Genomic DNA, 17,378 nt, shown 5'->3' with positions numbered 1-17,378 from the left:
ACAGCTATATTCCATCACATATTTGGTTTGGCCCCTCAGGAGAGAAGAAACTTTTCTCCTGAATCGGATTCTCCACTGTCAGAACAAAATGGCTTTCTAATTACCTTTCAAACAAGACAGCAGTGCTGTTTACTTCAGGTTGTATCAGACCTCCAGGTTACCACCTATAAAAGCACTTTTTAATCACAGTATTGGTAATCATTTTGTACCACAAGACATTTGTGGAACTTCTGAGGATAATCTCAAATGACTTCACATATTACAAGCTAGAGTTGAGAGCACAAGAAGCCAAGAAACAGATTGTATTTAATGTCAGTCTCTTTATTGGAAAAAAGAGAAGTATATGCTACTGAGTTGTTTATTTTGGGTGGGGCAGGGGTGGGTATCTACTACTTCATAAATCCTTTCTCTCCGTCTTCTTAAACCATCCTAAAATCTTCCCTGTATGATTGGCAGTTGACTCAGTCGGCATGATTCTCCTGAAAGCTGTTTATGATGGTATTAGAGAATCAACTATGACATAGGCTCAGTCTCTGGAGGTAAAGTTGAAGGAGAAAAAGGTTCTGTAGTATCAGGAGTTCCTATTTTCCCACTGTTTCCCTTTTCCACATTCTTCCTTGACAGAGCTTGCTAAGATAGCAAACGAGAAAGAGGAGCTGCACAGTGAAAATATACACAGCCTCCTGAAGGGATTCCTGTTTCCAGGAGGCAGGGGCCCTCATCCTTACTCTGCCACCCTTTTGTTTCCAGCTTGGCCTTTTCATGGTCAGATGTAAAGATCCGAAATGAGGATTGCCAGCCAGATGGGTCCTGTTTTGCACCTATACCCATTATACCAGTCCTGGTGTTGGCATAGGGCATCACATTGAAATACCAATTAACCAGTCCTTAGGAAGCTAAGTGTCTTTCTATAGAGTTGGCCTCTTTGTGGAGGATGTTGGGCAAGTTCAAGCGTTTTCAGCACTAAGTCGGCTACAGCTGGCGAAGGATGCAGGGCTCTCCACATCACATTAGAAGCCCTCTGAGTTGGCAGCCCTGACTGGAGAGCAGGTTCTATTGAATAGGCCTACAGTGTCTGTGGGGAGGTGCCCATGAATTCTAGCCCTGGTGAGGCCTCCACACCTGCACAGAACCCAACCCCAAAACCCCACCCAGCCTCATGGCTCTACCTCCTTAGATGGAAACTAATCCTTAGTAGAGAACAGTTCTTTATCTCGAGTTCAATCTCTCCTACCACTTGCTGGAAGGACGGGGGTGGCCATGGAATACCATACTTCAATATCACACAGACGATTGCCCAAGAGGTCTCTCCTGCTCTTACGTTCAATCTGAGCTTGCAGTTTTTTCCCAGTTTGGTCCTCATCTTCATGGTGATTTTATCCTGGATGTGTTTTGGGTTCTGGTTTTGCAGCTTTTGTCAATCAAATGGAAACTTCTTTCTGACTTCCAGAATTCTTTATGACTTTTGGTTTGCTTTCATGTTCTCTATGCGTGATACAGGTTTATTTTTTGTGAGGGCATGTGCAAAATACTAGGTCTGAGAAGGTCTCTTCAGGTGCTCCATCCTTTATTTCCTGACGCCAATGGCAGGGAAATAAACGCCTATGGTCTCCTTAGTATATCTCTTAATATGGAGACCAGATTTAGGGGTAAGAGGAAAACACGCTGGTCAGTCATGGTGATTCACTTGTTCTGCTGCCTTTTTGTTGGAGGAGACGCAGCAAGATAGAGCTAGTGTTTCTTTTCACCAAGACAAGTCAAACAGTGTTCAGCTGCTTAATACAAACAATAGCCTGCAGCCCATGACAGCCAGGAGAACTCAGATCTGGTCCATTACTTTTGTCTTCACATTTTTACCATGAAAATAGAGACATAAATGTGATCAGATCCTGGGCACCACCCATTCCCACCCAGAGGCAGTAGAGGCAGTCTTTGAAATACCTCACTCCAGGAGGAATGTTCGCTTCTCTTGGGTGATTTATGTTCAGTGCCCATAAGTAAGAAATGCAGTTTAACAGGCAACACACTGAAATCTGCACATCCACGAATGCTTTCTGGCTTAGAAAATAAAATCCAGGCAAGGTTTATGTGTTAGTGCATAAATGTATAATCTCCTCACACTGCAGGAAGTAACCTCTTTCTTGAGGGAAGTCTCTTAAATATAAAAACAAAACAAAATTTTTAAATAGTTTGACGGTCCTCTTGTGTAGCAAAAGGCGTCTTCCTGGGCTAGGCAGTCTAGGTTTTCCTAAAAGAGTTCCTAGATCCAACATGAAGAGCACCATCTGCTCTATTTCTAAAAAGTCTTCATGTTTATCACCTTGTTCCCAATCTCATTTGAATGTCAAGAGACTCCAAGGCCCTGACTCACTTTGGTAGAATAGGTATTGGAGGTGTTTCAGGGAAAGGTTCGGTGTGTTAGTTACATGGTGGTTGTGGCATTTGGTTTGTTTTGTTGCATTAAGTCATTGGAAATAACCAGAAATTCTGTTTGGGAGACAGTTCTCCAAAAGTGCCCCAAGGAGAACTGACAACATCTTCCTACAAGTTCTTGTTAAAATTACATCTCTGGGTCCCATCTTATTCCTAGACTTACTGAACCTGAATCTCTGGGATAGGACCTGGAATGCACCCTTTTCCCAAGGGCCTCCATAGCCCCATGGCCTCTTGGAGACTGATTTTCAAGAATCACATGATATTTATGATATTTTCTGAAAAAGCTTTGTTCTTACTTGTTCTCCCTACCCTTGGCATAAAACTTCGTCTTTATTCTTCACCTTTCCCCAACCTCTACCCCAAGTGAGGTATTTGGAAAGGCTCCTCCACTGAAACTGTTTTTGTCGGGCCACTAATTGCCTCTATATTGGCCAATTTGGTGGCCAATTTGGCGGCCTGTCTTACTTGACCACTGATTGTATTTAACACTACCGTCTTCTTAGAACACCTTCTCCTATTCCTCCCTCACTGGCCTCTCCTTCATTTACTTTTTTTTTTTTCTCCTCTCAACCTCCAAGTACTGGGTCCTTTTTTCTTTAGTGTGGTTCCTTCCTCAGATAATCTCATTCAATGTCATGGCTCCATGTTTATATCCATACACACTGGAATCCAAAATTCTTGAGCACTAATGACCTGGTTGACATCTACTCTTCCATATGTAATGACATCACAAACTTCACTGGCAAAAGAGAACAATTTATTCAACACCCCTTGCACAAATTTACCCCAAACTTACCCCTTTCTTAGTTTTCCCTCTGTCAATAAATAGCACATTATCTAACTGCTCTGGCCCAAAACCAAATCTTATCTTTGATTTTTATTTTATTTCATATCCCACATTCAAAACAGATCCTGAATCCAACAACTTAGCATGATTCTCCTGGTGACCTCCGTAGTCAAAGTGATGATGATCTCCTTCCAGTGGCCTCAGCTGGTCTCCTTGCTCCTGCCCCTGCCCCCTATTCCTTCAGTCAATAGCAGCCAGAAGGATCCTTTCAAGACTTAAGTGATACCATTTGACTCCTCAAATCAAATCCCACTGCAATTGTTCCCCATGTCACTGAGAATAAAACGCAAAGTCCCTACAAGGGGTTATGCAGCTGTGATGATCACCCTCCTCCCCTCACCCCATCTCTGCACTCCAGCCACACTGGCCTCTGTGCTTTTCCTGCAGCATGACGGCACAGGCACACATTCCTGCCCCTAAAGTCCTTTACGCTGGTTTTGTCTGCCTAGAATGAGCCTCCCAAAGTAGCCACCTTGGTTAGTTCCGTCACTTCCTTTAGGTGTTTGCTCAAATGTCTTCGGTGCAGCCTTCCTCCACCAGTCTATGTTAACGCCACCCCTCTACTTCAGCCCTTCCTTTCCTCTTCTCTATTTCGTTTTTCCACTTACCTCCACTTATTTTGTCTGTCTCCCTCACAAAAATGTTACCTTCATGCAGGCAGAGACTTGTCTGCACTGTACATGGCTGTATTGCCCAGACCTTGAAAGTGCCTGAACATAATTACCCCTTGAAAATATTTGTAGAATAATTGCATCTGGCATTATTTACACTGGCCTTATTAATCTCTTTAAGAGGACAGTGGGTGGTAATCAGGGTAATCAGTAAACTAATCCTGGTTACCATAAGCCAGTGATTTGCAGAGTGGTCCCCAGACCAGCAGCATGAGAATCATCTGGGAGCTTCTCAGAGCTGCAAAATCTCAGGCTCCATTGCGTGCCCACTGAATCAAACTCTGGGGTCAGGACCCAGTAATCTGTTTTAACTAGCCCACCAGATGACTCAGGTGAACAGATTGGAGCCATAAGTAGCAGCAAACAAATGTGTTTTCCCTACTTGATGCCATAACCCAATTCCAGTTTCTAGAAACCCTGGTTACTAGAAATGCCTTGCCACCTATTATTTGCAGGTCTTGTGCTAGGTGCTGAGACTGCAAAGAATTTATAACTTGGCCTGTTCAGAAAAAGCAAGGAGCCTGGCTTCACTGGACTCCCAGGGTAGCTTTGGGGAGTAATGAGAGAGAAAATTAGAACATACCTGGCCAGATTTTGAATGATATTGATAATCATAGGCTCAGGGGGTCTTGATATACTGCAGTGAGTGAAATGGCAGTCTGTGATCCAGTATTTGGGTAGAAGGAAATGTGTGAAAGTACAGTGTACTGATGCAATGGATCATTGGTCAATTCCTGCTGTGTGTGGATGTAATACTGGGATTTAAATTTGTCTTTGAACTTTCCATGGCCAAATTCTTTCATGTAGAGTAGCTGGGGACCTAAGACTTTTCACTCATATGAGGCTCTACCAGTGTTTCTCCATCAAATGAAAAACAGAGGTTGAAATGAGGACTCTGCTAACTATGTCATTTGTATTTTTATGGTGACTTTTTAAAAACATACGCAATTACTGCCATGCTGACAAATATGTTACTGACTTGCAGAACTTGAGGACAGATTGAATTAGTTTTTATTTCTACCTCAGAAAAAAAAAACACAAAATAAGCGAACTTATTTTTTCCACCTAAATGAGTTCCTTCATTTGACCAATATATGTTTATCTCCCAAACTGCTATAAAAACAATATTTAAGAAAATAATACAGGCTGCTGAGAAATACAAGTTACTATTTTGCTGAAAATTAAGTATATCTCTTTTTACCTAAGAAAGAATATCTAAGTATTAGTAATAGCATCTTTGTCAAATATAACTAAAAATTGTTTAACTTTTGTGTAGATTTATTTCATTATTATTAATAGAATAGAATACTGAATGGGAGAATACAACTTAACTTCTGCCCTTGCCCTCATTGCACTAGGGCAGGGAAATCAAAGTGGAACCAAAGCCAAACTTACACAGATGCCCAATTAGTAGAATTTGAAAGTTCATTTCTTGATTTTTGTTTTATGGCTTTGCATCTAGCCAGATTCCCCCCAACACGCACTACAAATTGGTGGAGAGGGCTGCGGTGTAGGGGGTCATTCTGTAACTAGTTTCCATCTAACCAACATAAAATCCACTCTGAGGGCAGTTAGCTGTGGGATGGGCATTCTTTAGGACAGTGAAAAAATGTGCTGAACTGAGCAAAAACAGACTTTTAAAGTCTGTTATTGTCTGACCCTAAGCAAATTACTTAACCATAATCTGAGCATTAGTTTTTTAAATTGAAATTGTGACCATGACTCAAAGATGTTGTGAGGCTTAAATGAGAATGGATGTCAAAGTGCTTTGGAAAACTATAACATCTACAAACAACATCAATCAATAAAGTAATATAGAGATGACTGCTGCTTCGTATTTCACGGTTTGCCATGTTAACTTTCAAAAGAATCGACCAATATTTATATTACTTGTAGCATAGGCTAAGTGTATAGTAACAAAGAAAGCCCAAAATACAGTGTTTTAAATAAGATAGGAATTTATTTCTATCTTATTTAGGCCAAAGGGAGGTAGAAAGACTAGGGTCAGTGGATAGGTGCTCTAAGAACTATCACTTTAGCTATCCTTTGCATGTAGGACTGTCTCTGAGCCCAAGGCATCACTGTTTCTGGCCAGGGGAAGAGTGCACAATGGGCAGTGTCTTGTCTTTAGGCTGGGGATTTCCTGAATATTGCACAAACCATTTCTGCTTACCTCTCTTTGGCTTGAACTCAGGCACGTGTTCACCCCAAGAAGCACAGGAGACTGGGAAACATATTTTCTAGCTTGGGAGCAGTGTGTCCAGCTATGACTGGAGAGAGATGGGGGATTTTTTTTAAAAGGGGAAAAATATATAATAGGGAACAGTTAAGCAGTATCCAACAAATTGAAGTATGTTTTACTCTGAAGATCTGCTAAGCTGTACTCATAATCTGATCTGCATTAGTCTACTGCCTTGGTACCAAATAGCAGGTCACGAGGCTTTTCAATGGTCTCATGTGCTATCTGTCTAAATTCTGTCACTGTTAATTCATACTGATGAAATTTCCATATATGACAGAGGTTATAAAGAGATGTTTTCACTCTGTGCAGTTTGCTAGTCATCATGCTCTGTCATCATCAGTTATCTCTCCATTTGAAAGCAAATTTTGGTTGTGAATTTTACTGTGTTGAAATCTTTGACAGCTCATATGATTTACATGCCATAGATGAGTAATGCACCTAAATTTTCTTCAGAGTTGCAAGATTAGAAAAACACACTAATTCTGTGAAATTATCAATAGTTTGCAATGTCATTTCTGGCTTGTACCAATAGAATAAAATTATGAGTGTACAGTAATTTAGAAAACTGCTAGGATTAAATATATATATTTGGTCTCTGCTTCCCAGTTTCTGGCACAGAACTTCTAAAACCCTTGTAGATAGGGTGCTAGGAGAACCTTTTGTTCTAATATTTGGTCTTTGACTCCTGGTTTCTGACACAGAAATCCTAAAACCTTTCTTATTTTCTGAGTGATAACGTCTGGCACAGAGCTCTTCAATCCCTTAGAATTTTCTGGGTGATAGAAGCATCTTTTGTTCTATTTAGAAGACTCTCTGTGGGCTCCTGGATAGCCTCAGGATGGGGGCTGGTTGCCAGGGGAACCAAACATGTGATTAAAGGGTTGGAACTTTCAGCCCTACCTACCAAGCTCTGGATGAGTTGACCACCAATGGCCAATGATGTAATCAGTCATTCCTACATAATGCATCCTCCATAAAACCCAAGAGGACTGGGCTCAAGGGGCTTCCAGATAGCTGAACTCATAGAAGTTCCTGGAAGGCAGTGTGCCAGGGGAGAGCATGAAAGTTCTGAATCCCTTCTCCCATACCTCGTCCTATACTGCTCTTCCATCTCGCTGTTTATCTGTATCATTCGTAATATCACTTACAATAAATGGATAAACCTAAGTAAAATGCTTCCTTGAGTTCTTTGAACTGCTGTGGCAAATCATTCAAGCTTGAGGAGGTTGTGGTGGGAACCCTGATTTATAGCTGGCTGATCAGAATTACAGGTGGCAGCCCACTGTGGTACTTGTGATTGGTGTCTGAAGCCGGGGGCAGTCTTATGGGACTGAGCCCTCACCCTGAGGGATCTGATGCTATCTCCAGGTAGATGGTGTCAGAATTGAGTTAAATTATAGGACACCTAGTTGGTGTCTGCTGGAGAATTGTTTGGTTGACGTATAGGGAAAAATTCCCATTCATCTGGTGTCAGAAGCATCACATTGAGTGGTGTATGAGAGGAGAGGGAAAACAAAACAAAAACACTGTTTCTGCTGTCTTGTCATGACTGCCTAATGTCTCTATGATCATCAAAACCTTTACAAGTAAAAGTTCTGGAAGACCAAGACCACTTACAGCCTAATCTTGGATTCTCTCATGAGCCTGGTTACATCCAGCCAATTAATTCACTCTTTCACTTACTTAACACACCTTTGAGTGCTTGAGATGTTCCAAGGGCTGTGGTAGGTGTTGGAGATACAGAAATTAAGGATGGCATACTCGAAAGAGTATGTGGCACATCCAAAGGGACCTGTTTGGGAAATAGCCAGACTCACCGGCTTGGACCTGCAGAGCGTGATTGAGCAGCACGGGCTGTGCTGGACCTCAGAGTGATGTAATATGGGGAGACAATTTGAGAGAATACCAGGGAGGGAGAGTATGATTTTAAAATGCGAAGTGCTGCAGGCACTGGTCATAAGATAAGGATCAAGCAAAATCCTGGGATTCCACCTTGCGGAGGTCATCATTTGCTCTAATGGGAAAGCTCCACTAGAAAGTTTGCCTTAGAAGCAAGGTTGCCGCTGTTTGAGGAGGGAAGGGGAAAAAGGAATTCAAGATGGCTGATGCTAAGATGGCGGTGGGAGGATGGATCTGTTCAAGCTGGGACACCTAAATTGATTTGCTTGTGGTGTTTAACATTTAAAAAAGTCTCCTCGGAAGAATTTATATTGGTACAGATGCCAGTTAATTATGAGACACCTTTCTATTTATTACCTTGTGTGTATAATTCCCAAAGTGGGTATTTTATTTGAGTTTCTTACATTCACCATGCAGATATACCTTTTTATTAAGAGAAGAACTGATGCCCTCCGCCTCTTAAAAATTACTTTGTTGTGGTAGTTAGTCATTTCCTAATTGCAGATAGTTGTGTTGATTTGAACAGCTGGCCGCCTTGCTGGTGCTGCTTTGCCCAAAGGTGAATTGGGGATTCTATGTTACTAGTCACAAAATTGCTAGCAGGATTTCACGAGCTCTGCCATAAGTTATGCTGATTATAATACGAAGATTATTTGGAGGGATTTTTGGGTCTCTGCAAGCTTTGATATACGATTTTATTTTAAACTCCACTTAAGATGAATGATACTTAAGATCCTCACATCATTAGAATTCATTTATAATGGGCCTCTCTCAGAACTGACCTATTTCAGACAATAGGAGATTCACATTAAATGGGCTTATGCTACAAAGACATGCAATGTTCAGTATATCTGTAAACCTCTAATCACTTTAAATGTTTCATACTAATTGCCCTGAAACATGTGCATTAAAAGAAGTGAAAGGCAAACTTCCTGAAATATATCTCTAAAATGATTCTAATTTGCATAAGTTTTAGCCAGGGAACAGATGTCTGTTTAATGCTGTACCTTTGTAAAATTTTTAAAACATAAAATATGACTTGGTTTAACTTGGTGCCCCCCGTCTTCAGCCCCCTTAATCCTAACTTTGGGGAAATGCTTTTATCAGAACACTAACGAGGGCAAGTGGAAAGGGGAGTTCATTGTTTCAAACAGGAGCCTAGCTTTAGAATAATATAAAGGAAATGGTTTCCCTGTGGTATTTCAGATCAAGCTTTCTAAAATTTATAATCAAATCTTCATGGACATTATTTTCTGGGACTGTATTTTTCTCTATCATATCCATTACTTTAAATTTTTATAATGAGCATATAGTTTTTTAAAACTATAGACAAAGAAAAAATATACAGAAGAAAATTAAATTAGCCCATAATATTACAATTTGCTGTAGGATATTACTTTTTAATCTTTCATATATATTTTCTAAATTGTGATAAAAGGGATTATGCAGTTTTTTATCCTTCTTTCACTTAGCATTACACTGTTTTCTAGTTTATTGTATATTCTTTACAAAGTTTAAGAATTGTATTTCTTCGAATGAAAAAAGCATGCTTTATTTTAATTATTTCTATAGTTTTGGAAAATAAGACAAACCCAGTCTTCTCATATTGTCACAAATAATATTTCGATGACTATCATTTGCTTTCATCTGATTATTTCCTCAGGCTGATTTCTAGACAGGGAGTTTCTAGATCAAAAGGGCACGGATGTCTTAAAATCACAACATGTATCACCAAATTGCTTTCCCCAATTGTACATACACAGGCAAAACACACCCTTATACTTAAGCGCTTTTTATTATCAAGTCAAAAATAGAACAACAATTTCTTCCCCTATATTCAAAGTGATTTATGCACCCTTCTATTAACAGTTCCCTCTTTCTTTCCCTCTTGTTCTCCTTCTGCCCATCACAAAAATAGATAATGTATATTCTACTTTTTCTTTCTGGGATTTTATGTTTATTTTATAATTACTTTTTAAAACATCTTTTTGGCTGGATTAACCTCTTTTGAAGCCTCTTTTTATATTGTGAATTCCATATTTTTTATTCTTTGCTCAGGTATTACATATGTGCATAGATAGTTATACATGCATATGTACATATACTTACCTGCACACAGACACCTTTTGGTTATACACATATGCATCTTTAAGTTTTTAATTAAAAGACATAGGTCCTGTATTTTATGAATTCATGAATGCCGGAGAATGTCTTTCTGTTGCTTTGTTACATAGGAGCTACTTAATTGGGAATAATATTTATGGTTTGTCTATAAACTAATTTCAGTGGGCATTTGGGGTGGCTGGAAGCTATGGAGCTATGTGGTTTTGCTCCTTGTTGAGCTATAAGCATTCAAACAAGTCCATCTTTTTTTCCTTCACTATTTTTATTCAACTCTTGTGCTAATAGACGTGTGGATTGTTTTCCACTAACTCTACCTGGAAAGTGATGGGTCCTTTTAATGTGCATAATCAGGTCCTTATTTTTTCCCCTGTGCTGAAATATTTCTTTATCCCTTTGTTTGTTGTTTGCATTTCAAATCTTATCAAGTACTCAAATGCTATCATTGTTTGACAAACTGATATTTTCTGGCCTTTTTATTAATCATGTCTGCATTCATTTTCATCCTTATCCTTTATTTCTTAATTTAGTTACAGATTAAGTTTATCCTCCTCAGGACTGTATGTAAGTTTTCATTATCAATTCTACTGTTTATTGTATCTAAGGTGGGTTTCATAATTCTAACAGAAACCAGTAGAATAGGATGTTCATCAAGTTAGTAACAATAGTTTAATAGTATCTTTGTGCTGAATGAGGTAGGAAGTTGCACGCTGAACAAAGCAAGGCTTGGGAAATTGATATTTTTCATAGATAATGTGTTAGGAATAGTGAACACTGACATCAAGGAATATGTGGATATGGGTGTTTATTTTTTCTCCCTAGATTACAGCATGCTTACTCTTCACTAACTGAATGATACGTATACTAATTGACTTATAATGTAGAAATAGGAGAAGAAGAGTATGTAAGTACCTGGCCTGGGTTGGGGAATTTGATTGTTTCCCAAATGAGGTATTGAGAAATAAGACTTTCAGCTGTATGAACAATTCAGTGTCAGTGCACCAAAACCTGTTGCCTGCTTTCTCTGAAGCACCATTTCATGGTAGGGAGAGTCATCTCATAATAAAAATCACAGGACAGCAATAAATAGGTTTCCATTCTGCCAGTACAGTGTATGTTGCCCTGAAACTCTTAGCTCACCCAGCCCCATCTTTATTTTATGTCATTTTATTATCTTGGCTGCTCACCCTATTATCTTTTAAAATCTAATTCTGCTGTCTTTTCATCTCAACATTAAAAAAAAATCTTTCTTCACATGTGTCAGAGAGACCACATCTTTCTGGATACTAGTCAGCGTGTCTGAGGCTCTTTCTAAAATGCTTTCATATCTTTCTTATGTAAATAATTTTCAGAGTCACACCCTCTTTTATGATTAAGGATCATGTTCTCTCTCTTGTCCTACAGTACTTGTTCATGGGTTCCATGTTGCATTTTTTCAGTTTACTCTGAAAAAATCTACCTGGACCTTTTCTTTCGCCTTTGCAGGCATGCTGGGATACTGAAGTCTCTGTACAATAACCTCCTGTATGTACTTGCTCCCAAAGCTGTTGCAGCCACTGTGCCAATAGCATTTTACTTATGGTGACCATAGTTTCCTCTTAACCACTGCCAGCCCCAGTGCTACCACCCTCCATTGTTTTCTTGAAGTTAATCCCCAAAGGGATTCACAAAATTCCCCCTAGGAGTAATCCTATTTTATAATCCTATGATAGTGTTTTCACATTAGGTAACTAACTTTTCCAGTTCAGGGTCCAGAAATGATACAGGTATGAAGGTACTTCCTATTTCAGGTTGAGCAAAAACAATTTCACTTAACAAAAAATATATGTAAGATTCATGTCTCTTTTCCCAATCCATTTGTGTTAGCCTTATATTGAGGCAATACCTTAGTAAATAAGTAAAATATATTGAATGTTGGAAGTAAGAGTGCCGTAGAGAAAACATAAAGCTGTAAAGAGCGATGAAGAATCAATAATCTTAGTTTCCCATTGTTAAGTGGTTTAAGATTTGTCATCATATTTATATGGAAAATAGGATAAAGCTAGTTTAAATGGAAGCAGCTAGTATTTTTATTTGAAATAGCTTTGAAATCACAAGCCAGTGTACATTCAGATTAGAGATCAGTATTATCAATCTCTGCCTAACTGCCTGTTCTAATATTTAGTGTGTATAACCTAAGAACTGTACACTTAAAAATCTTGAAGTTTGTTAAGAGAAAATGAATAATGCCTTCACCTTGTAAAGTGATCTTCCTTTTGAAAAAAGGTACATAATACTCTGAAAAAGGCCATGCTTGCTATTTGGCAGTCATGATGGTATGTATGTACTTAAACTTCTTGTTTAACACTTACAATGCCTCCATAAATGAAGCATTATTTATCCCTCTGACGAAGATGAAGAAACTAAGGCTTAAAGAGATGTAATAATGTGACCAGGGGAACATAGCTAGTAAGTATCAAAACCAGGATTTGAACCTGAGTCTCTTTGATACTAAAGTCTCATTTGTCATCACTACACCTTTCAGCTTCAACCTCTGACTTGAGATAATCAGAATGAACAAAATGACAAGTCTAAGCTGCTTTCTAAGGCTTGCACATGATTTGGTCCTGCCTATCTCTCCAGCTTCATTTTAGACCCAGTATCCCTGAGTCCCTGTTCCCAGCACCCACTAGCTTCCTTCTGTTCCTCCAACAGCACATTTCAGGACCTTTGTCTATGGTGTTTTCTCTGCCTGTAGTGTCTGGCTCCCTTTTCTCTATATGGTTTCCTTCCCCTCTTCCAAGTCTTAGCTCAAATATCACTTGGTCGGAGTCTTCTTCTGGAGTCCTCATGTGACATAGCTGCTCCTCCCAAAGTCTTTCCTATCACCTGTTTACTTCATAGCATGTAACCAATATGAAACCAATCTGTTCACTTATTTAGTATGTCCCCTTTGACAGACTGTAAGCTCCTTGAGGGCATTGGCTTTCCCCCTCTTGGTGATTACCATATCTGAAGCACTTAGAACAGCTCTTGGCATCTAACAGATGTTTAAAAATAGTTGTTAAATGAAGAAAAAAATGAATAACTTTAAGATCTGTACATTTATTTCTACTTGGGAACAATGTATTTCGTTTTTCTTGGCTGAACATATTTGAATTCATGTATTTGATAGTGTCAAGTGTTCTAAATCATGGTTTAGCCTTGATCAGGACAGTTAAAAGCATAACCATGTATGTTGCAACTTCCTGCAGTAGTAGAGCTTTGTGCTTTGTTTTTAACATTCCCAGTGGTCTTGTTTAAATAACTATTCAGTAGCCACCTGAAAATAAATGTTTATTCAATAAGCATAAAACTTCTTAGCTAATTATCTATAACAGAATTACAGTATCTTAGAATCATAACAGTTTTTAGCTAGACAAGGACTTAGTATACCCTCTAGTCTAACAAACATTTTAGGAAGGTAAAAAAGGCTTTTCAAGGCCGCATGGGTAGATCCAGGATCAAAAGAAATCAGGACTGGTCCCTTTCCATTATATGGGATCAACTCCTGTCTTTCTCCCAGCCCCTCACCTTATTATAGTGAATATTTCTATAAGAGCTGTATATTATGTATAGCATTTCATAAGAAACCTATATTTCTGAAAGAAAAATGTCGCTGTTAATCAAAGTTCCCAGTTTATTTCAAATCTATAGAAATGGAACACTAGCTTTCATGGGTGCCTTAACATTGAAATCATTGCATACTGTTCCATCGAAGGCTGCTATAATGTAGAAGCAGAGGACTGCAGGATAGACCTCTAAACAGCAAGGGAATAAAATACCAGATTCAGAGGAAAGCAATATAAAAGAATTTGTGTAGGTTGTATTCGCTCCAGGTTAGCAAAGGAAACACCATTGCATATGAGCCTCATATGCAGAAATCACAAATTAAATCCATTGTAATAACCTATGGATTTTTCTGCTTACTTCTCATGTGACACATGAATTCTTTAATTTTTTTTCAGATACGTTTCAGGAAAATAGTTTGAGTTAGAGAAATAAATTTACATATACATTTCTATAGAGCAGAATACACCATACCTTTCAGGTCTTTTTAGAAGCCAAAGATTTATGTTTAAGAATTAAAAAAAAGCAAATATACTGTTTTGTATGTATATATGGAGTTGAAGAAAAATGGACATGTCCGTTAGTGTATACAAGTGCCCAATGAATATGGGTATATATTATATTTATATAAAACATTCTATATAGTTTGAAAACATTACTTTTGCTGGAACATGACTGTCATAAGACCAGTAAAATCAAGAACTGTTTTGTCTATTTCTTTTTCTATGATTGGCAGAAACATTTATATACAGTAGAACACAGACTCCAGTTTAGATGACTATGAAATTTAGGCCTTTTTTCTGTGAATAAGAGGATTGTAATGCTGACTTAGTGTAATGACAGTTCAGTTCTCTTCTGTGATTTGTTTACAAAACTATCATAGGATATGAAAAAATAGTATTTACATATGATTGTAAGTCATTGAAGCAGAGAATTCTAGAACCGGAAGGGAACTAGGGATAATGTTGTCAAAAATACTCCTTGTAGAGATAAGGTCAGAGTCTTAGGATGGTGGGGACTGTCGTAGTGAGTTTTCATCTGTCTTTGTCTGCTTGTGCAGGAATACATGGACTCCAATAAATACATTGAGCATCTGCTGACTCAGCTCGAGGAGCAACACAGGAGTCTCTGGAGGTAAGTTCAATTCATGTTCTTATTTGCTTGCTCACGTAGCATCCTTTATAGCTTTGTTGATCTAAAATATTTCAGTTAGACTACAGAATATATACTAAGTCCTTGTCTGGCTAAAAACTGTTAGATTCTAAGAAACTATCATCTTGGAATGGCAAAGTTGTAATGTGGAAGCTAGAGCCCAAATTATTTGATCCTTGCTTGCTTCAAGATTTATTTTTTTCTCTAGTTAAAAAGTAGAACATTGCTGCTTCAAAGTCCTGCTTCTCTTCATATTAAAGGAGAATATTTTAATAATGCTGTTGTACAGCTATCCAATATTTAGTTTTTATTCTACATGGAGGGTTCTGACACTAGGTAAGGAAAATGTCTGAGAATATTTCTGCATGCATATTGGAAATGGTAGATTAATATTATAGAAGTCGTATTCCCAAGTTATTCATTCCTTGGGGCCTCTTAGGAATTCAGAGTGGCAAAGATGGTTGTAATATTATTATTTAGCTTTTTATGGCACATGCTGTTATGTTTTTTGTAGGTGCTACTATAGAACTTAAATTTCTTTTTTGAAGTTCCTATAGCTCTTACTTTTTGAAATAAATATGCTGGTGCTTAATTACATGATGCCTCACATTGTACCGAAATTGTTTTATTAAGTACATTTGTCTCACCAACCCTCAGTAAGCCGCTAAAGTCATTGATTGATTGATTGATTGATTGATTGAGACAGAGATTTGCTCTTGTTGCCCAGGCTGGAGTGCAATGGCAGGATCTTGGCTCACTGCAACCTCCACCTCCCTGGTTCAAGCAGTTCTCCTGCCTCAGCCTCCCATGTAGCTGGGATTACGGGTGCCTGCCACCACACCCATCTAATTTTTTTTGTATTTTTAGTAGAGACAGTGTTTCACCATGTTGGCCAGGCTGGTCTCGAACTCCTGATCTCAGGTGATCCACCCGCCTCGGACTCCCAAAGTGCTGAGATTACAGGTGTGAGCCACCAGGCCCGGCCCCTTTATTTCTTTTCATCTCCTTGCAGCATGGGGAGAGTGCTCTCTCTGTACACAGAGATGGCAGGTAAATATTTACTAACTTTCTTGTTTTCTTGCTAGACCTCATCCAAATCCATCACCATGGGGCTCCTCACCAGGCCGGGTTGCCTCTTCTTGTTCTGCCACTGTAAAAATTCTAATAACCTCAAAGTTTATCTTCTTTCAGGCATTCTAGGTCTTGGGTAAAGTGCTATATATTTTAATTTGTTATATTCTTATATTCATTTTTATACTGGAAGACAGACCTCTGATTATAGTAATAGAGAATATTCTATTTCTATACATAGAAAAACTGCTGGTAGGATACAACAAAAATTCAATGAGGTCTATTTGACACTAATGGACACACCAGTTAATTTTTATTTATTTATTTATTTATTTATTTTTTTATTATACTTTAAGTTCTAGGGTACATGTGCACAACATGCAGGTTTGTTACATATGTATACATGCGTCATTTGTACACCAGTTAATTTTATGTAATTGATGCATTATTTGTTAGATTTGTCTTTGAGAACTATAACCTGATTCCAATAGTTTTCTTTTGTGAACCAATGTATTAATTAAATCAGCAATAACATGTATGGTTGTATCCTTTTAATTATATCTTCCATAGATCTCTTGGAAAGTATATTTTTAAAACTGTATAACCGATATAATGTTTTATTTCAACTATTTATATAGAACCTTTTATTTTTCCCATCTTCCAAAAGAAAATTTTACAAAAAATAATGAATGCCATCTTATGAAAGAAATTTAGAGTTTAATTTGGTTAGTAAGTGTACCTTACATGCATTATTATAGATGAATAATGGTTTCATGGGCTCTTTGAACCGAAACAACCTGCATGGAAAGGGCTATTTTTCTTACTTTCTTGAGGTAGCTAATAAAAACCTAGGTCTTCTCAGATATGATTAAATTAAAATTCCATTTCAGGCATGGAGTTAACATAAAGTGAGAGCTTAGAATTTTGTGTACAGTTACTTCCATTTTCCTTCAGAAATGGAATGATTACTGCTGAGGAAGTGAAGCCTTATATATAGTGTCAGAGGATCTAATAAAAATGCTCCATTTAAATAACAATAGAAGGTAATAATGATACTCGGATAGTCAGAATAATTCCAGTGAGAAGATGGAAATGGGTGGTATTGAAAGAAAATGAACCCCAATAATAGCAGATTTATATACTATTTATTGAATCATGAAATTACTTTTGATTATATTTTTGCCAACAGATCCTGACTTCACTGACTTAAAGTGACAGGCTTTATGATGGTTGTTACAATATCATAACAACAACTGTAGCCGAATTGTTTTTAGAGAAGAATATGTGAGTGACAGTGAACAGTGTAGGAAATCCTTTCTGGTTATGATTAAATTTTTAAATGCTTTTTCAT

The 17,378-nt window shown here is 38.0% G+C and overlaps 1 protein-coding gene across 22 annotated transcripts in view; it reads left to right on the top strand.

Annotated features, from left to right (window-relative positions):
* The window catches only part of NCKAP5 (NCK associated protein 5), a 993,533-nt gene that overhangs the window by 347,561 nt on the left and 628,594 nt on the right, over window positions 1-17,378 (top strand). For all 22 annotated transcript variants that reach the window (XM_054549288.2, XM_054549290.2, XM_054549289.2 and 19 more), the window contains one exon: window positions 14,865-14,938. In XM_054549288.2, coding sequence (XP_054405263.2) covers window positions 14,871-14,938 — 68 coding nt within the window. In that variant the 5' untranslated portion in view covers window positions 14,865-14,870. The remainder of the gene's footprint in view (window positions 1-14,864; window positions 14,939-17,378) is intronic.

The sequence above is a fragment of the Pongo abelii genome, chromosome 11 (assembly GCF_028885655.2).
Source record: "Pongo abelii isolate AG06213 chromosome 11, NHGRI_mPonAbe1-v2.0_pri, whole genome shotgun sequence".
NCBI classification, from domain to species: Eukaryota; Metazoa; Chordata; class Mammalia; order Primates; family Hominidae; genus Pongo; species Pongo abelii.
This window is presented reverse-complemented; position numbering and strand designations above follow the sequence as displayed.